At 33.8% G+C, this 19,956-nt stretch overlaps 3 protein-coding genes across 3 annotated transcripts; 1 reads left to right on the forward strand and 2 right to left on the reverse strand.

The window, feature by feature from the left end:
• Positions 1 to 2,876: 2,876 nt before the first annotated feature.
• Positions 2,877 to 5,280, reverse strand: LOC101245204 (uncharacterized). The gene is made up of 2 exons (XM_004247743.5): positions 4,696 to 5,280; positions 2,877 to 4,276 (listed from the first exon to the last, which is right to left on the reverse strand). The coding sequence occupies exons 1-2, from the start codon at positions 5,065 to 5,067 to the stop codon at positions 3,083 to 3,085; spliced, it is 1,566 nt and encodes a 521-aa protein (XP_004247791.2). The 5' UTR covers positions 5,068 to 5,280; the 3' UTR covers positions 2,877 to 3,082.
• Positions 5,281 to 7,550: 2,270 nt separating this feature from the next.
• LOC101245498 (uncharacterized) lies at positions 7,551 to 11,922 on the forward strand. Its single transcript, XM_004247744.5, has 6 exons — positions 7,551 to 8,200; positions 9,521 to 9,693; positions 10,077 to 10,167; positions 10,247 to 10,501; positions 10,989 to 11,161; positions 11,536 to 11,922. The coding sequence occupies exons 1-6, from the start codon at positions 7,814 to 7,816 to the stop codon at positions 11,651 to 11,653; spliced, it is 1,197 nt and encodes a 398-aa protein (XP_004247792.1). The 5' UTR covers positions 7,551 to 7,813; the 3' UTR covers positions 11,654 to 11,922.
• A 447-nt stretch (positions 11,923 to 12,369) lies between these two features.
• On the reverse strand, positions 12,370 to 19,062 carry LOC101245798 (nuclear transport factor 2). Its single transcript, XM_004247745.5, has 9 exons — positions 18,611 to 19,062; positions 17,497 to 17,631; positions 16,041 to 16,347; positions 15,093 to 15,358; positions 14,803 to 14,986; positions 14,559 to 14,680; positions 14,406 to 14,471; positions 13,997 to 14,075; positions 12,370 to 12,838 (listed from the first exon to the last, which is right to left on the reverse strand). Exons 1-9 carry the CDS (start codon positions 18,647 to 18,649, stop codon positions 12,630 to 12,632), a joined length of 1,407 nt encoding a protein of 468 aa, XP_004247793.1. The 5' UTR covers positions 18,650 to 19,062; the 3' UTR covers positions 12,370 to 12,629.
• Positions 19,063 to 19,956: the final 894 nt, after the last annotated feature.

Here is a 19,956-nt window from a genome sequence, read left to right on the forward strand (position 1 = left end):
TTGAATATTAAAAAAGAAAAAAAAATATATCCCTAAAATATCATAAATGATATGTTGATACTCTTCCTCATACTTTTGAGACATTAGCATGTATGCTCTTCACTTAAACAGAAAATTAAACAAGAACACGTGATACAATCTTATCTGTCGATATAATATATAATTAATGACACATTTGTGAAATAATTATGATACGTGTATGTTTGTTAGTATAAATAATATATATGTTCTACTGTTTAGTCAACAGGGACATCGATGTCCCTAAAGTATGATGAAGAGTATCTATATACCATTTACGATAGTTCGGAGGTATATTTATCTTTTTTCCCTATAATAAATGCAATTGTTATTTCATAAAATGGTCAAATATTATTAGATATTTCGAAACGATACGATCGATAATAAAATGAAAATATCGTGAGATAATAGATGATACGATAAATTGAAAAAATAGGATAATGTAAGAAGAATCCAAAAAGTGGAAAACTTGTCTTATCGTAGGGACAAACCGACAAAGTGGGGCCCAAAGTCACGTGATTTAGAGCCACGTAAGCCGACAAAGAGCGCGGCTGACCGGGTGGCTTTGTGTATGTTTGTGGGACCCACACATTTTACCTCAGACAGCTTAGGACTTAGCACCCATTCACACCAACAAAAACATTTGTTCTATGTTTTTATGTTTACAATAATAATAAATAATAATTAAAAAAAAATCTAATAAATTTCTTGATTATAGTAGTATATTAAAGTTACGATTTTTAAATTTTGTAATCTTAAATAATATGTCATTCTGATATAGAGGTGAGTTAACGATGCTACAATCTTTTAAAGTCTCGTTACGTTAATGAATGATCAGTTGAGCTAGACTCTTATCGTTATTGCTCGATTACTTTTCTTTTCTTACTTCTTAAATTTTAACAAGGACCTGTAACATCATGATCGTGCAAATTTTACATTAATTATTGTCTTTATGACTTTTTTTCTAGCTAGGATAACAAATTTTTTAGAAAAGGTTGAATGTATATAATATTTACGAGTAAATATTACATCAAAATAAGCAAAAATGAAGATTTAAAGGTGTTGGGGTGGTAGAGGACGTGGGTTGAGGGGGATATATTTACAATTTTTTTTTTAAGAAAAAAATTAATTTTTATTCCGTTAATTAAATATTTATATGTATTAAGTAATATTTTTTATTTTAAATATGAAATATGATTTAAGCAAAAGATACTAATTTATCTAAATTCTAAGTAATACTCTACCTCTGTTGTAAACAAAAGCTAAGCATGAGTACAGATACAACATTGCGATATTAAATTCATATAAATTGTAAATTTATTTATTAAAATTATAGAACTAATAAATATGTTGGAACCTATAACTTTTAAAATATAAAAAAATTAACATTATAAATTGTAAATTTTAAACTTATAAAACTTAATTTTAAGTTATAACGATTTAGAAGTAAAAGTAAAATATTTGTATACACACTAACCGATTTTACGTTTTCTATTTTACCTTTAATAGAAAGAAGAATTATTTTACAAAAATAGCAACCAAAAGCTAATTATTAAAGGAATATATAACAATATTCAGTTTCACTTTAACATAAAAACTTTATTATATACGATTCCATTTTGTCTTGCAAATTAGTAGAAAAGTAGATATCTATTTTAGTTACTATATATTAACAGAAATTATAGACTAATTTTAATTCGTTAAAGCAAAAATATAGGCGTCCAATCGAATTGTATGACGATATTTTTAATTTAGCATATATATTATTTATTTAGAATATATCGCAACCGATCAAGTGGTAAAGAACACAATTTCAGGGTGCCAAACTAGCATCACATCGACGCACTACGATAAAAATAACTTTTAAAAATTAGGCTCTAATAATATTTTTAAAAATAATAATTTTCTAAAATTACATATTATTTTTATTTTATTTTTATTATAAAAAAAATGATTTTACAAATATAAAAGGGACCCAAATGGAAGGAGGAAGATATTCCTCATAATTCGAGAGCTGAAATATGAGATACGAACAATCATTTTGTCTCCACGCCAATCTTTCTTTTCTTTGTATTTTCAGTATTTTTTTTAAAATAATTTTTTGGTATTAATAATATATTATTTATTTATTTTCGCATCTCTTTCTTTTAGCATTTACCAACTTCTGCTATCGGTGAATTATTCATTTCGATTCAATTTATATGATGAATATCTTTTAAATTTTGAGAATCAGATGAATTTTATTTTATCATGATTTTGCTATATGTACTCATGATAATAATTGTGCAAGTAGGTTTGTGGAGGGTGTACGCATGTTTGGCTTCTACTTTGGGAGGTAAAGAGGTTATTTCCGTAGATCCTCGAGTTAAGAGAAAAAATTTCAAAGCAGATCGGTAAAAAGATAGTGGAAAGAGAAAAGAACATGACAAAATACGATAGAAAGCATGTTAAAACATTTTGAAGAAAAAATTATTATAATAAAATGATATGATAATCAGAATACAAAATGTAAAATAGATAGTAACGTATCAAAAATCGAAGGACCAAAAGTATGGGAAGATAAGTGAGACAACGCTTTATTACCTAGTAACTTTACATCCTAATTTATGTGAACCTCTTATCTAAGGTCATATCCTCGCTTTCACCCTAATTCAATTTCCACATTGGATCATTTCTAGAGTCGAATTTAAAATTTAATTGAACGTGATTCTATTGTACTTTATATATATATATATATAGGTGGAAAACAATAAATACCTATATCAATATGCTTACTATTAATCATGCTACAATATTGAAATTTATCTAAAGAAAATGCTGATTCAAATACCAAATCAACATTAACAATGACAAAGTGATAAAAGCCAATAACAAAAATATATAGAACAAATATATTTATGTTACGTTCGATGGTACGATTGTATCGAATTTAAAATCTCGAATAGAATAACAAAAAAAAGTAAATTGCAAAAGTGACATAATAAGAACCTGGGCTTTGGGCCTTCAATTTTATTACACTTGGGCCTTCAAAAAATTATGACCTTTGCTTGGGCCTGGGCTTTTTTCAAAAAAATGATCTGCTGCCAACTGATGGGCTATAGAACCTTGTGTTATATTTCTTTTGAGGCTTACCACAAATGCATTGACATTCAAACCCCATTATGTTACCAAAACAAGAAAACAATCCACTCGAACCACGTGCATGCCTCCTTGCGTGGCGACCGGTCGAACGGTAGCTACTCGAGGCCTGACCCCGGTCGTACACTGGTGGTACCTCCGTCCTCCACCTCTCGAGTTTGGACCTGAGCCCCTCAACGCTCTCGTCCAAACTCCAACCATCCAACATCGAGCTCTTTTGATCATCCAACGGGTATTTTTTCTCGGCCACGGCCGCCGCAACCTCGGATGCTGAAGGCCCAATTTCTGAGTCAGTCCAATGATGAGCATTTCCCTTGATTGGGCCTCCAAATACAAATTTTCCATTATGTCCTACCCCTTTTGGGCCCCCAAACTCATATCCATTATAATTTTGAATGGGCTTTCCAATAACTGTTATGGGCTCTTTGGGCTCATCAACTTTGGGCTTTGTGAGAGATTTTTCTTCAACTTTGGGCTTTGTGAGGGATTTTTCATCAACTTTCTTTTCATTTGTGGGCTTTTCTTTGTTCTCAAGCTCTAAAGCTATAAGTTTGAGTTTGGGCTTATCTTCTTTAGGCCCAATATTATAAAGTGATGACTCTTTACTAACAATTGAATCACTTAAAACTGAGCCTGTTTTGCCCTTTTTATCTTTGGGCTTTTCTTCTTTAGGCCCACTTACCATTGAACTTGCTTTGCCTTTCTTTTTTACCAACATTTGTGGTGGAGGCTCCAAAGAAATACTAAGAATTGAGCTTTCTTTGTCATAATTATGTGCTTTATTCTTCTTTTTTGAAGGTTTAGCAACTATTGAACCACTAGACTTTGGTACATCATCGTCGAATTTGACACGTTCGCTACGTTCACTCTTTGTACGTAACAATATTGGTTTTATAGTAGTCCTGTTGTTATTATTGTTGTTGTTGTTCGTGGTGGTTTTTTCGTTGTTTGTTTTCTGGTTGTGGTGGTGATGAGGGAGTTGTTCTTCTTCCATCAAATCGCGATATCCAACAGCAGACTTGTTTAGTTCAGTGTACAATGGCATACTTCTCATGGTACTATCAAGTAATGCAACACCAATGTTCAATATCCCTTGAGGTCTCCCAGATGGACGACGTACCTAATGAAAAAAAATAATACATAAATTACGAAGAAAATATTTATAATCATTAATTAGGTTAGTTATAATAATCAAATCCATCTCAATATCCATGACTAATTAATCCATATCATTGAAAATTCAATTAGAAAACATATATTCTAAGCAAATGTACGATGAAAATTTTATATTGGTCAAAGAATAATAATCTTGAAAAAAAGTATATAATTAAATACATTTTTTTTTATTTATAAATAACATGCATGCATGCATGCAACTTTTACGTATACATGTTAAACAAAAAATTTCATATTTATAGAAAATATTGGAAGAATGAAATCAAGAAGAATGTGGTTGTTACGTTAGGAAAATGTTTTTCATGAAATAATATATCGAACAGTCAAATATGAAAAAATTGGAAAATGTTTTTGAAATTAAACCTGAAGTGCAACAAAACGCATGCCAAGATTATGAGGATGATGATTATGGTGTGTCCTAGACGGAGAAGGGATGAGGTTTCCGACGAGGACGCGAACGGACCCCACAAGAGAATCCTTAAACCAATGGCCACAATGAATTTCTATTTGTACGGCTGAGGTGTCTTGCCGGAGAAACTCTTCATCCACACGAAAAACAAATTTATCGTTCCACGTTGGGTTGTTACCTCCTTCAATGTCAACCGCGGTGGTTAGCTTCCGTGTAGGGTGGACCCACACGGTCGCGTAGGTTTTCATTTTCTTGGACACAGGTTCCAAATCTTGAGCGGAGATGATGTTGATCTCCAAGAGCTGAAACGGTTTCAAAATCCCCATTTTGAAAATTTGATAAATTCGTGACGTTTAATAAAAAAATTAATAATCACGAATTTAATCCTTATAATGAAATAAGAAAGCTTCGCTCGTCGTTCCCTGAATGGAACGACGATCGAGAAAGGAAGAGAGAAGGAGGAGAAGGAGGGGGTGGTGATTTTCTCGAGGAGAGAACATTAAGGCATTGTTACAAACGAAGAAAATGTCTTTTTTGAAATAATGTTTTTTTTTTTGGCCTTAAGGTTCTTCAACCCTTTTTATTGTAAATAAATAATTTTTTTAATATCTGACTAAGCATATTTAATATTCAAATATTAAAATGTGTGTCCATTTATTTGTGAAAAATTCACAAATATTACGTAGTCACTACTTGCTAAATTATAAGTAATATGAAAATAACACTTTTTATTACTGATATGTAGAGAAAAAAACACTTCTTATTACTGATATGTAGAGAAAAAAACAAATTGCGAATACTAATTAATTTAATTTACATTATAATTTTCTTATAATTAAGTGATATCGAACAAGAGTATTTCTTCATGCAACAAATATAATTTTATTATGTTTTCGGTATAATCTTTTTATTGTTATATTTTTCTTTATTTACACACTTAATTTTTTATATGTTCTACTTAAATCTTTCGTCAGAAATAATTTTACTATCTTTCACAAAGCATAAAATTTGTGTATTTTCTCACTTATAAAATTACACCGATATTTATCGTTTGTCAAATATTCCTAATAACTTGTCTCGGATAGCTTGTGAGGTTTACTCGATGTTTATATATATATATATATAACATATACTAAAGTTAGATGCATTAATATATATAATGTGCTGTAAATTTTTATTTCTTTTTCTAGATAAGAATATTTTTTTATTAGATATTTTTTATATATTTATAAATGGGAAAATTGTATATAGCAAACTAATAACCTAAAATAAATGGAGTAACTAGGGTTTGATTTAATTGTGCTCCATAGCAAACGTCTGCAAAAATTTGTCAGGCGCCTTGCTCCCAAATATCTCGGCTCGCCACTCTCCTCCAATCTCTCGCTCGCTTCCTCACTTTTTTTATATAAACACAAGTGTATAAAAATTACTTCTAATTGTATAAAGCAGAGAAAATTATATGAATATATATATTTTTGTTCACCTGTCTCCCCTCTTTCAGATCTCGCTCGCCACTGTCCCAAATCTCGCTCGCCACCCTCGCACTTCTCACTTATACAAGCAGAAGCAAAATGTATAAATTGCATTTCTGTTTGTATAAAGCGTGAGAAAATTGTATATACACATGCAAGTACATATATTTTCGTCCTATACACTTATAATTTTACAATAAAAATACTACTCTGCCTAGTTTCTTTTGTCTTTCTTTCTTTCTCGTTTTATACAATTTTCAAATTGTATCTAATTTCTCTCTTTATCATTTTATACAATTCGATTCAATTGTATATTCCTTGTCATGTCTCTTTTGTCTTTCTCTCTTTGTAATTTTATACAAATTTAAATTGTATATAATCGTTTGATACACTTATAGTAATACAATTCGTTTTTATACAGTTCTCTGCCCTAAGTGTCTTTCTCTTTCTTGTTTTATACACTTCGTTTTATACAATTTGCTTCAACTGTATATGTATAGCGAATTATACAGTTTCTATATTTGCTATGGAGCGCAATTATGCAAACTTTGCTATAGCATACAAATATAAATTTTTTATTTGCTATATGTAAAAATTGCCCTATATATAATGTGCTGTAAATTTTTATTTCTTTTTCTAGATAAAATGATTTATTGATTAGATATTTTTTATGTATTTATAAATAGCTAATTAATGAATGATACCGAATTAACAACTAAAACTTGGTTAACGATCCAAAAGTATCCATTTGTCAATTTCTCCTCCTCAAAAATCTCCATTTTGTCCAAATTTGGTCCATAACTATCATTTTCTAATACATTGAAATGCCATTTTTTTTATAAAAAAAATTCACTTTAACCATTTAATTATATTTATTTTATTTTAAAAAAAGAAGAAGTGAAATTACAGATATGGCAGCCACAACTCCACGTGAACACTTTAATTATAAAGCTTTATTTATTAAAATTTAATTCTTACTCCTCTGTCTCCATTTTAATTCATTTTTCACGTCTATAAAAAATTATATATATATATATATATATATTTATCATATGTTCTCGAGATTTGAGCTCTACTAAAAATATTCTTTAAATTAATAAAAAAATCAATATTTAATGCAAGAGTTTGGGTTGAAAATAATTAAAATACAACTCTTATGTTGTAGAGTACTAATTTTAGAAAGAACAAGTAAAATATTTTTTTAATTAGAATTTCTACAAATTATTTTAAGTCAAGCTTTGGGATTGAGAATCACAAAGTCCAAAAAAAAGATATAATATTTTCTCTTATCCTAAATTAAAAATTTTAAATTCGAACTTCTTAAATTAGAAATTTCAAATATAAATAAAATTTTATTAAAAATATAAGCTTAAAATAAATTTTACAATACATACTCCAAACTCCGAGTGGAAAAAAAGAACTTGGATAATACTCCTACTTGTAAAATCCCATAGTCTTCACATAAAATCATTTAGAAGAGCTTAATTTGATGGGAATTTAAAAGGGTTGTCTTGAAATACTTCAATTTTTTCTAATCTTGGAAAACTGTATTAAGCTCAAAGGTGACATTTTTATCTTGTCATAAGCAAGAAAGTTCAAAATGTTGCCTAAAGAACCATCATTTTGTATATATAATACTGAAGATGGGGTTGATGAGATGAAGGAAAATCAAGATTTGGTTAGGTCTGTGACAATAGGGGATATTGTATCAGATATAGGTAGTAGTGATTTCAGTTTTGGGAAAAAGGGGATGGGGTTGATTGAGGAAGATGAGAATGAAGATGAGGAAAAAAGGGTTTTTTATGAGGTTAATGAGCTAGGATTTGAAGAGAGTGAACAAGTAATTAGTTCAAAGTATCATGGTGGGGTTGAGTTTGAACCTTTAGATTTTGATGGAAATGGAGATGTTGAGGAATATTATAAAAGGGTTCTTAAAGAAGATCCCTGTAACCCTTTGTTTTTGAGGAATTATGCTCAACTTTTGCAGGTCAGTCTTTATGTCTTGTTCCTTTTGAGAAACCATTTTTCTCTTTCCATTTCACATTATTTTATTGTGGTTACTGCGTTTATTCCCTTTTTCAGTTGCTTAGAAATGCTTTATTTATAAGCCGAGGGTCTAGCGGAAACAACCTCTCTATCTCTATGAGATAAAGGAAAGGTCTGCGTACACTTTATCCTTCCCGGACCCCATTTGTGTGATTACAATGGACATGTTGTTGTTGTTGTTGTCGTCATTGTGTTTTTTTAGTGTTTGATGGCATGAGTTGAACTTAAACCGGAGAAAAATGGTCAGTGAGGAGTCATATAGCGGACTGGAATTTGGGATTGAGGTCAAGTATTGTAGGATTGCGGAAGTCCGTTTCTTGTGAGTTCTATAACTGCAAACTTAGAATTCTTAACATGGTCAGTGATTATCCATATAGCCGACCATTATTTGTTTGGGATTGAGATCATAGTTGTTGTTGTATACATGTTTGATCCTCATTGTAAATCCTTTAGAGATTCTAGGATTGTGAAAGTAAGGTTCTTGTGAGTTCTATAACTGCAAAGTTAGAATCTTAAACATGGCTAGTGATGATTCATATAGCCGACTGTAACTTGTTTGGTATTGAGATCATAGTTATTGTTGCTGTTGTATAATTGTTTGATTCTCTTTGTAAGTCCTTTACATATTCTAGGATTGTGAAAAGTAAGTTCTTGTGAGTTCTATAGCTGCACAGTTGGAATTATAATTGTGGAACTAAAGTCACCTCTGTGAATTTGATCTCATCTTTGGCTTCTTGCTCTTGCTGTAAGTTGCCCCAATAAAATAAACTAGTTGGATGAGTATGCCATGATAGTAATAGTAGATTGAATAAATTTAAACAAATTAGAATCCAATTTTGAACCTTCTATAATCAGTTCACTCATTTCGAAGCTTAAATCTTCTAATACTATGGATTAGCAGTTGCACAACCAGGTCACGAGAAGGGAGTAAGTGAGAAGACTCTTCTTTCATGATGTTCTAGGATGCCAATGTACGTCGACAATAAATTTATTAGTGGTTTGAAATGTAAAAAGCATACAACAGTAACTGATTCATGTGCTATTCTGTTCTTCCTAATAGATACTTCGGAAATCTGGTCATTATAGCTGTTGTGATTCTTTGACTGGAAAAGCACATAACATGATATGCTTAGATGCTATGTGGTTTTAGATATATCTCCATCTTTATTTTTGTCTTTTTCTTTAGATCTAGTCCAATCTTGATTATGTTTCTCTGGCGACAACTTTTTCTTCATGTAACCCACTGTATTCTTGTCTCTAGTCTAAGGGAGATCTTCCTGGAGCTGAACACTATTACTTTCAAGCTACACTAGCTGATCCAAAAGATGGAGATACCTTGTCACAGTATGCTAAGTTAGTATGGGAGCTGCACCAAGATAAAGATAGAGCATCAGATTACTTTGAACGTGCAGTACGTACTGCTCCTGAGAACAGGTTATACTTGACTTGCACCTTTCGTTGAAATGAGAGAATGAGTTATTGGTTCAATTAGATATTGATTTACAAAACCTGGGCATGTGAAGAATCTATTAGTCACCTCTCCTCATCTTCTCCTTTTTATTAGTATTTGTGTAGCATCTTAGTCATAAATTTTACCTATTGCAGCTTCTTTGCTTTGTTCATCTTGCTATTTTGTTGTTTTTATTTTTTCTTTCAATCCTGCTTTGATTAAAATTCTTTTGAGCTGAGGGTCTATGGAAAAAGCCTTTCTATCCCACAAAGGTGGGGGTAAGGTTTAGGTACATGTAACCCTGCCCAAACCCCACTTGTTGAATTACACTTATGTCATTGTTGTTGAAATCTATTATTGTTTCCAGCCATGTTCTTGGAGCATATGCTAGTTTCCTCTGGGACATTACTGACGATGAAAGTGAGGATGAAATGAACACACAGAGTGATAAGACTAAGGTTTCTTCCGTTCGTTCTGCCTCAACGAGTATATATGTGTGAACTCTGTTTGACTTTAAATTTCTTCTGGATGTGTCAGATTGAGGAAAGTGGGGAAGCTACTGTATCCCGGAACTTAGATTACGAAGAAGCTGACAGACCTGTTAGCCCTCCCTTACATCTTGCAGCAGGATTAGGAATTGGGGTTAATCTAGTTGGTGGCAGCTCTCCTGTTGATTATACTGCAGCTGTATCTGATATGGACGGAAATGCCGAGGAGGAGTACATGAGAATGATCAAAGAATATCCTCATCACTCCGTGCTTTTAAGAAACTATGCTCAGTTTCTTAGTCAGGTGAATGTTTCATATTTTCTGCACTAAATGTTCTTTATTAACATGTATATCATCCATCATATGCTTACGACAATGCCCATTTGATATCTATATATTATCTTGATTTAGAAATGTGTGATTGTCCGAAGCTGCAAACATCGACACAGTCGTTCTCCTTAAGTGTCTGAGATGTCTCAAGCTCCCTCCCGAATATGCTTTTTAAGATTTCAGCCCTTTCTTTAAATTGTACAAAAGAACAGCTGGTCATCCTAATTCAGTAGGATTGGGATGGAGAAATATAAATGCATGCTCAAATATGAAATTTTCTTGAACATTATGTCATTCCTTTCACCAGATCTTTACAATAGCTACAACAGTTTATCGTTTACTTGTCAGAACGTAACCAAAAACAAGAAAAGCTATCTCCCTTCATTGGTGCTTACATATTAATAATATCGACTGGTCTTGCTAATTCTGACATTTCTCATGTTTGCTGTTGGACTGGCAGTCTAAGGGAGACCTACTAGGTGCTGAAGAATATTACTCACACGCAATACTAGCTGATCCTACTGATGGAGAAACTATTTCACAGTATGCCATGTTGATATGGCAACTTCATCAGGATAAAGATAAAGCCTCAACCTACTTTAAGAGGGCAGTACAAGCTTCTCCACAAGACAGGTAATATTGAATTGAAGCCCCTCGGTTTTTTATTCGCAACACGTTGAATTAAAAGTATAGCGGGAACTTAATAACCTAAGCACTTTTCCTACTTGGTCAGTTATTAAGATGATTTTACAGATTTATGTGATGTGAACGAAATCTGCTACTGTTTGATAACATTGAAAAGGTTAATGACAAAAGATACTTATACAAGGTTGATGGTAACTTGGTATTATGTGAATGTATTCGTGGAAAAATATAAGAATTTTGGTGATCTTTGGTGTGATATCAAAGCATTTGTACGTTGCGTTTATAATTGCTACTTGCACATCAAGTTCATTTTTCTCATTGTCTGAGACACTGAGTTACTAGCTTGCTTTTTTGCTTTTCAGCGACGTGCTTGCTGCATATGCTAGGTTTCTCTGGCAAACAGAGGAAGATGAAGACGGAGAAGAAGATGAAACGTTAGGTGATCACAATGGAGCGCCACTTCTGCAAGGAGTCGCCTAAAGCCTGATGTCAAATGAATTTCACAATCCAGATTCTAATTCATATTTTAGTTTCTCAAGCTTTTCGCATTATCTAAAGACTTGGAGATTTCTCTTGTTGTGGAGGATCAACTATTCTGGGAAAATTTTTAGATGGTAAGTGTTGTTTAATGAGCAATAAAATGTGCACAATAATGTTAAATTGACTTTGTACAATGTTATTTTTGGGAATAATGATAGCAGTTGAAAGAGTTGAATGAAAAATTAAATAGTGACTCTGCATTGTAGTAATATACTGTTTTGTACCTCTATTTGTATACAACATTCACAAATGACAACATGATTCCTCTATGGTTTGACATGCTAAGTTTTATACATATTAAGAATGAGTCTCAATGGACAAAGGCATGATCTAATAGTCAATGAAGTTGGAATCGAGAAACACGATTTATGATTGGACTTTTTCTACTTATTTTAACAGCCCGCAATCTCCCACTCCGGGGTACAGGCTATCTCCTACCAGCACAAGTATCATATAATTCTATCCACAAAGGACTCACAATGCCTCTTAAGGGCCAATGCAAGTGATGACAAATGATACTTTGAACACATAGCCATCCAATATTTCAAACCACACCACACCAGCATAAATCAAGACCCTCACCGCCTCGTCCCCACTCCTGGAGAGAGTATGTATGCAGAACAATCAGTAAAAAAGAAACATATCACATGAGAAACTTGCGCAAAATATCGACTAGCAGGTCAGAACTGCATAAATAATCCTTCAAGTAAAAGTCTATTCATGTACTGAAAACCAACACTTGCTATTTCTGCCAAAAAAATTATATGAATTAGGGATGCTTCCTTCCACAAATCTAAATTTTGATGCTTCTCAAAGTATACTAATGTTTTGGAGAACTATGAAGACAAAAAAGCTGTTGGCAACATGGCTTGTACTGAAGGTGTATTGTTTGTCCTTCATGAATTCAACTTCCAGCTTATTCCCATGAGTATTGCTCATTTCTCAAGCTTTGCTGATTGCTAGGGTAAGCTCTTTCCTGCCGAGGAGTTTGTCTATAATAACCATTTCCCCTTGATCTGCCATAATCACGGTCACCTCCGTCTTGACCACCTCTCCCAAAACCACGGCCACCATAGCGCCCCCTTCCGTCCATGGAGTAGCTAACTCTGCCTCTACCCCTTCCTCCTGTGTCCACATTTTAAATAAAAACAAAACGAATCTTAATATTTTTAGGATGCATGGCAAAAAAAATAAATTTCAGGACTTCAAAATTTAAGTTAAGAGTCAGCTTTCAGACAAGGAACAGGCTTAGCAAAATGATACCTAAACACAGTTCTATTTTGGCTATTACATGCACACAGGAACGAAATAATAAGCCTTATTTACCTGAAGTATAAATGAAGGCCACTTGTTATTTACTACTATGAGGTCTTAAGTAAATTCCAATGATACCAGCATAATGATTTGTTTTGAGACTAATACCATGGTGAAGATGTAGGAGCCAAATATTTACATCAGTTGCAGCCTGACAAGAATGCAAGTCAACTGGTGTAACAATAGTCCCCCACTGATTATTCTCTACTTTCTGCGTTTCATTATTCATCTCGAAAATAAGTATTGCAAGTAGATCCAACAAAGTACTCCCTCTGTCCCAATTTGTATTGACTCGTCTTTTTAGTCAAGACTCAAAAAGAATCGTAACATTTTTATACTTGGAAATAATTTGGTTTTAAAATTCTCATTTTATCCTTCATGAAATGATTTGTCACACAAAGATCTACAACTTATTTTAAACCTCGAGTTTGAAGAGTTTTTTTTCTAAAACTCTGAGTCAAGTCAAACTAACTCACATAAATTGGGGCGGGGGGAGTAGTACTGTTCACTTTATACTGAACTGCTTTTATGAAAACACAGCTCTCTCCAGAGTTAAAACTTCCCTCCGAGAAAAAAAAAAGAAGGTATGAGGACAGGTTGGTTGATCCAACTCTTTTACATCCCTTATCTTCCACCAAGTAGGAATCAAAGTAAATGACATGACACTTGACAAAACAATGTAGAAAAGGTCTCCAAACACCTGCAAGAAGAGTATTTAAAATTGTTCTTCTTGCAGGCTGGACATCTTTTCTACTTTTGTTTTGTCAAGAGTCATGTCATTGACTTTGATTCCTACTTGGTGGATGATAAGGGATGCAAATTGCTAAAGGTGTGTCTAGAGATCACCAGTAGAAAAATATAATGCTTAGGAAAAAACAAGAATTTAGCTTGAAGATGTGCTTGTTTCTGTGAATGAGAAATGCAGTAGTTTAATTATTGACCTACAATTGAGAAGATAAAGCCACTTACTTCCTCGAATTAAGTTATTTCTGTTCGGTCTCCTTCCTTCAATGTACAACTGGTGTCCACCAATCTGAACAGTAGATGCCTGCAACAAAGTTTACATAGATTTCAGTAGCTACTCTGAATGTAAATGCAGTAATTAGTCTTAGCTGAAGGTATTAATAACAATTCAATGAAGGAGAGATAAATAGAACGAAAAAGAACATATTCATAACTCCCACATAATTTTACATGGAATACTTCAAACTTGTGCCAGTTTATTACTTCATTTGACCTCATACATAAAATGTAGCATCATTCTCAATTAATCAAATAACAAAAACATAGGCTGTTAGTTCAACCCTCAATTGCATTGAAACTTTAACACGAAAAGGATAATAAAGATGGCTCAAAATTTTGAAATGTCAATTCAAACCTCAATTGCATTCTGAACCCCAGTTACATCTTCAAATTCGACAAATGCATAGCATACATCAATGTCCTGCATCACATCAAATTCCAATTGAACTTAATATTGACCTTATCTAGATTTAAGAGTATAGGGCAAAAGAAAGATGATAGAACAAACCTTTCGCGTTCTAATGGCAACAGCATCAGGCTTTAATTTACCAAACTTTTTGAATTCCTCCTCAATTTCATAAGCAGCCATTGTGGTAGGAACATTTTTGACATATACAGACTTGACTTCAACTGCAAAAGGTTCAAAAAGGAAAATCATAAAAGCATATCACTCAAATGAGGTCCCTTAAAAAATAACTCACATCCCTGAGAAGACAGGATGAGTACATTATGCCAAAGTACGAGAAACTAACCTTCATCTTCAACAGCTGAAGCCTCTTCTGTTGCCTCAGTATACCTCTCAATAGTATTAGTCGAATGAACTGATGGCAAAGCAGGAGGCTCTGGCACATGTTGCCACTCTGAAGGAGGAGGTGTAGATTTGTTGAGAGAAGACTGTGCCAGTCCTTGTGCAGAATTCCCTTTAGTAACTTGTAGCTTCCAAATTAGAATCAACCAAATAAAATTAGTTGATCACAAAAAGCATACTCAAGACAATATGAGAATGTAACCATTAAAAGAAGGTAAAAGGGTCATGGCATACAATAGAAGCATAAGTATGCTTTTGGGGCTCTGCAACAGGTTCCTCAACAGGGCAGGATAAATGGTCTTGTACTGCATTAATTGTACTCTGAAGTGGGCCGTTCGACTGAACCGCAAAATTATCTTCAAGGATATTCTCAGCTTCAGAGACATGCTGAAGCCGTTCCTCCGGAAAACTATAGTTATTGACTGGCCCGTTATCTTCAATTTTAGGAGCATCAACAAACTCCCTTGCTTGGATTTCTCCACCAAACATGTAGTTGGGCACTGCAAACACCATCATTAATCCTTCATATATGCACATTCTCTTGTCTCGTTGTATTGCAGCATTAGCATGTAGAATTACAGAAAAAAAGTATCGTGGTATTGCAGCATTAGCATGTAGAATTACAGAGAAAAAGTATCCTGAGTCTTCTTTCAGAAGAATTGTCATTTAAGTACATAATTTCTTCTCACCAATATATAGCACATCACTTAAAACTACTTCTCACCAGAAAAATAAAAGTACGAACATAGGGAAAATAGAGAGCTTCAGCACTTGAAGCTACTAGTAATATTCTCCCCCAATGACAACTTATTTTAGGGGTGAGGCATTCACCATGCTCCCCCTCGCAGCATGGCTCTGTTCCAATTTCACAACCCAGGACCCTCTCTCCTCCTCCAGAAAAGGTACAACATACCCAGTGTCATCCACAAGTGGGGTCTGGGGAGGGTTAGATGTACATAGGCGTTACCCCTACCTGTGTGGGGTAAATCCTCCAAGAGAAAGGTAAAAATGGCTTCACCATTACAGGAATGATTTTTCTTTAAAAAAGTCATTTTTTAAGGATAGTAACACTAATCTAAAAGACAGTAATATGAAACAAAAGAAGTTAGAGAATCCCCCCCCCCCCAAAAAAAAACAATCAGACCAATCTTAGGATGAAAACCTTGAAGATTGAACTCATACCTTGCTCCTGAAGTGCATTGGAAACATTCAGCTTTGAATCAAGGTTCGAATGTGCTAGATAGGCCAATGGTTGCTGAAGAATTTGCTCCTCATCAACATAGTGAAAGATATCATTGAGGACAAAGTATCCTTTTTCCTGGGGTGCAAGGAAAAATGATTGAACGAACTTCCTACTCCTATTGATACCTTTCACACTGACAGAACCTGAAACCATCACAAGGACACCACCATTCCATGATTCCAAGGAATGGAGTGTTTTTATCTCTATTCCAGTGTACTGTAGCGACGTGACAAGGGTGTGAATTTGCTGCAGAACACAGAAAGAGCAATGAAAAAAGAAGTAGAATGATTTATATTGGGGGCTAAGGGAATAATACACATCACGAACCATGATTATTAGTTAGCTGAGAATAATAGAAATTTTATTACACTGAAATAGAATTAATTATAGAAGCGGTTCAAAGATAAAATCTCCCTTTATTGTGACTTAGAAATCATGTAATTTTATTAGTATATTAAAGCATGCAAGTATCAACTCAAAGGTATAGTTATGAATTCTTTTAGATAAAGTAACCCACTGGTATATGATATTAAAAAGGAACTCGTCACAGCAGCAAAATAAGAAGCTCCTCTGATGGAAATGTATGCCTTGGGGAACTTGACACTCTTTCAGATTTCAACTTCTAGCAGACAGAGAAAAAACACTAATACAGCTGACTGGAGAGACAGAGAACTTGATTGACAAGCTTCAATTTTTGTTTTTCAGGAAAAACAACTTTTAACCTAAAAATCTAGGACATGGATGTTAAGGCAGCCTCATATGATACTTTTCCATATTAGGTGCTCTGTTTTGGAACAGGACTACATCATGAAAAATCTCAAAACTAATCTAGAACGTATGGACACCATATAGATGGCATGACTGTAGACATGAGGTCCCAGTTAAGGACATGCATCTAGAAAGAGCAACCAATCACTGGTTAGCCAATTACAACCCATATAGTACTAACAATCAGTTACACAATAATTAGTGTTACAAAATTGGTAATGAGCTCCAAAATTTGCTCATGACAACAGAAAGAACTACACAGAATCAAAAAATGCTGGTCTAATGTTAAAGTCAGCCACGTATAACACATCAAGAGCAACAAAATGAAGAATATTAATTATCTAACTAGTTTATGTGCATTTGAGGTCCAATCTCTAGATAGACAAACTAGAGAATGGTTAAGCTTTGTTGTTAATCTATTTTTTGCCCAAAAAGATAGTAAAGGCACTAGAATAAAAAAATTGCAGCTAGGTTTCACCAGTGTAAATTGAATAAATTTGGATCAGCCAAGCTCTAGAAAAAAGCAACCAAAGTCCAACACAAACTCCAAAAGCACTTAATTTAGAAATAACTTCAAAGAAGGTTTTACTCATAAGGAAATTAAAGAAGGCACTTAAGATAAAATACCAGCATTCCTGAAGCAGTCTCTCTGGTGCTGGAATCAATTCGAAGCACAGTACTAGCATCACTGTAGAACTGGTGAACAAAATCCGGTTGGGTCTGTAACATCTGATAATACTGGCCCACGAAGTATGTCCCCACCTGAATCATTACCCAAAACCGCAGAAAGATGAAATTCAAATCCCAGCCATTAAAAATCAATCAAACAACACTTCAATCCTAAACAAGTTGGGATAGGCAATATGAATTCTTAATATATTCCCCTCTATTTAGACTAATTTCATTGTAACACTGATAAGTAATTTGACTTCTAAAGAAAAAGAATGGTTCTATATGGAATAAATGATCTCTAAATCTCACACTTATCCTTACCTAATCTAGTGTAAGTCAGGTGATAACAACTAACCTAGATAGGTTAGTCCTAATTACTCCATAACTAACTGTTTCTTGGACCATTTATCCTTAACTAGCTGGTAGTTTTTATATATATCGTTTGTTTCTATTGTGCTATATGCTTAATTAAGTTTGCATTTATCACTAGATTAGAAACTCTTTTTTCAGAAAACCTGTCTCCATTTAGGATATTTAATCACTACACCATCACAACTACATACATACGCATTTATAGGAAAATTAAACAAAAAAAATTCCTCTAGTAGTTCCTATATCTCTTGATACAGAATATACACACTCGTATCCGTGAAGACTTTTTCTTGAAACAGGTAACATCATAAACATAAAAAGTTCTTCTTTATACTACAGAAATGTCTTTTGGAACAAAAAGATTTCAGATTTACACTACAGAAATTTTACATTTCCAAGTCACTTAACAGCCACAGCCAATTCGTAACTAGCAAAACAGGGCACATGACCATGGCCAAAAACCAAGGCAACCCCTTCAGCCAAAAATCCGTTCATATATATATATATATATATATAACCACAGATATATATATAAAATTAAAAAAAAAGAGCATTCCTCGCTCCATTTACAAATGACTAAACAAGCATGCGAGAAACAGCAAAAACACAAATTTTCCTTCACATTTCTACCCAACTTCTCTTCAAATGACTTGTACAATCAAAGAATAAACGGATAAAGACTCAGCAGAAGAGATACCTGAGCAGCAGTGACTGGCAAGTGAAAAGGCGTCGCCATTTCGTAAAACCCGGTGGCGGCGGCAGCTTAAACAGCGGTAGAAATGAACTCGTCAATCCAATTAGAGTGAGAATCTCAAGAAAAACTAGATCTACCAAAAGATCTAAAATCCCCCCCAAAAAAAAACCCTAGATTTTCACAGCATTCACATTTGCGCCGCAAGCAAAAAAGCAGCAACAGGGTCTTCTCCCATTACACTCCACAAGCAGTAAATAGCACTGAATTCGTTCGTCACTGACTCTACAATTTCTAGAGAGAGAAAATGGAGTGACCGCTTGAGACCACTGGTTCTAGAGAGAGAAAGAGTGAGAGCTGCTGAAATTTATAAGGTGTTGCTGGCTGTGTTTTTTGGGACGGTGGCGCTGCTTTTTTATTGGTTGAGTGAATGTCCGTTTGTTATCCACCGTTGATTTAGACCTCATGATAGGGCTTCTTTTTATTTTTTTATATTTGCTTATAGGATTATCTAATAACGTGAATGTTTTCCATGGAACATGTTTTGGTATCAACGAAAAATGTGTTCTTGGAAAATAAGTTGATTTTATTTTTAAAAAAAATTATATTTGGTTGGTGAACGGGAAATAGAATTGGCGAATGATTTGTTTTTTTGAAAATATCTATTATTTTTGGCTAGAGGATAGAATTTTTATTTTTTTAGGAAAATAGTTTTTGACGTGAGAACCAACTCAATAGTTGATCTGGCACCGGGCTCCATCACCTGATATAAGACCTTGACCTCTACTCTCGACAATCGAACTAAACCTAATCTTGACTATGACTTGAATTGGGTAACGATCTCGAGATCCAACCTAGAATGTAATCCCGACTCCTGATTCGAGAACTCGTGATGTAACTTTTGAATTGGGTTCCAACCTTCCCGATCCAAGACTCGAGACCTCCCATAAACGATTGTTGACTCTGACCCTAACATCTGATTCAAGATCCAACTTTTGAATCGGGATAACCTGAAGACAACCATCATTTGAGACCTAAACCCGATTTCGGCCCGAGACCTCAACACCCTATCCAAACCCAAGATCTTACCCAAACCTTGACACCCAACTCGAGACCCAACCCTAACACCGATCCGAGACCCGACCCCCGAGTCCTCGACCCTAACCCCGAACCCAACCATGATCCCGAAGCGACCCTAATTTTGTAATTTTATTAGTAAGACAAGATATGACTGATAGATAGCGAGGCAAAACAAGAAATTACTCCAATGAAGTGTTGTGAAATAAATTAAAATTTTATTTTCTTGAAAAGTACATATAGGGTGAGGTAGGGAAGGGATGGAGGAAATAAGA

The sequence above is a fragment of the Solanum lycopersicum genome, chromosome 9 (genome assembly GCF_036512215.1).
Source record: "Solanum lycopersicum chromosome 9, SLM_r2.1".
NCBI lineage: Eukaryota > Viridiplantae > Streptophyta > Magnoliopsida > Solanales > Solanaceae > Solanum > Solanum lycopersicum.

What these genes read in the sequence shown, in the direction of transcription:
- LOC101245798 (XM_004247745.5), bottom strand. Translation starts at nt 18,649, where the DNA reads ATGGCGACGCCTTTTCACTTGCCAGTCACTGCTGCTCAG. An exon ending in TGCCAGTCACTGCTGCTCAG is followed by an intron (nt 17,632 to 18,610) that starts GTATCTCTTCTG and finishes GTAATGATTCAG; the next exon opens with GTGGGGACATACTTCGTGGG. An exon ending in TTCAGCTGTTGAAGATGAAG is followed by an intron (nt 14,681 to 14,802) that starts GTTAGTTTCTCG and finishes AACCTTTTGCAG; the next exon opens with TTGAAGTCAAGTCTGTATAT.
- LOC101245498 (XM_004247744.5), top strand. Translation starts at nt 7,814, where the DNA reads ATGTTGCCTAAAGAACCATCATTTTGTATATATAATACTGAAGATGGG. An exon ending in CGTACTGCTCCTGAGAACAG is followed by an intron (nt 9,694 to 10,076) that starts GTTATACTTGAC and finishes TATTGTTTCCAG; the next exon opens with CCATGTTCTTGGAGCATATG. An exon ending in CACAGAGTGATAAGACTAAG is followed by an intron (nt 10,168 to 10,246) that starts GTTTCTTCCGTT and finishes TGGATGTGTCAG; the next exon opens with ATTGAGGAAAGTGGGGAAGC.
- LOC101245204 (XM_004247743.5), bottom strand. Translation starts at nt 5,067, where the DNA reads ATGGGGATTTTGAAACCGTTTCAGCTCTTGGAGATCAACATCATCTCC. An exon ending in TGCGTTTTGTTGCACTTCAG is followed by an intron (nt 4,277 to 4,695) that starts GTTTAATTTCAA and finishes TTTTTTCATTAG; the next exon opens with GTACGTCGTCCATCTGGGAG.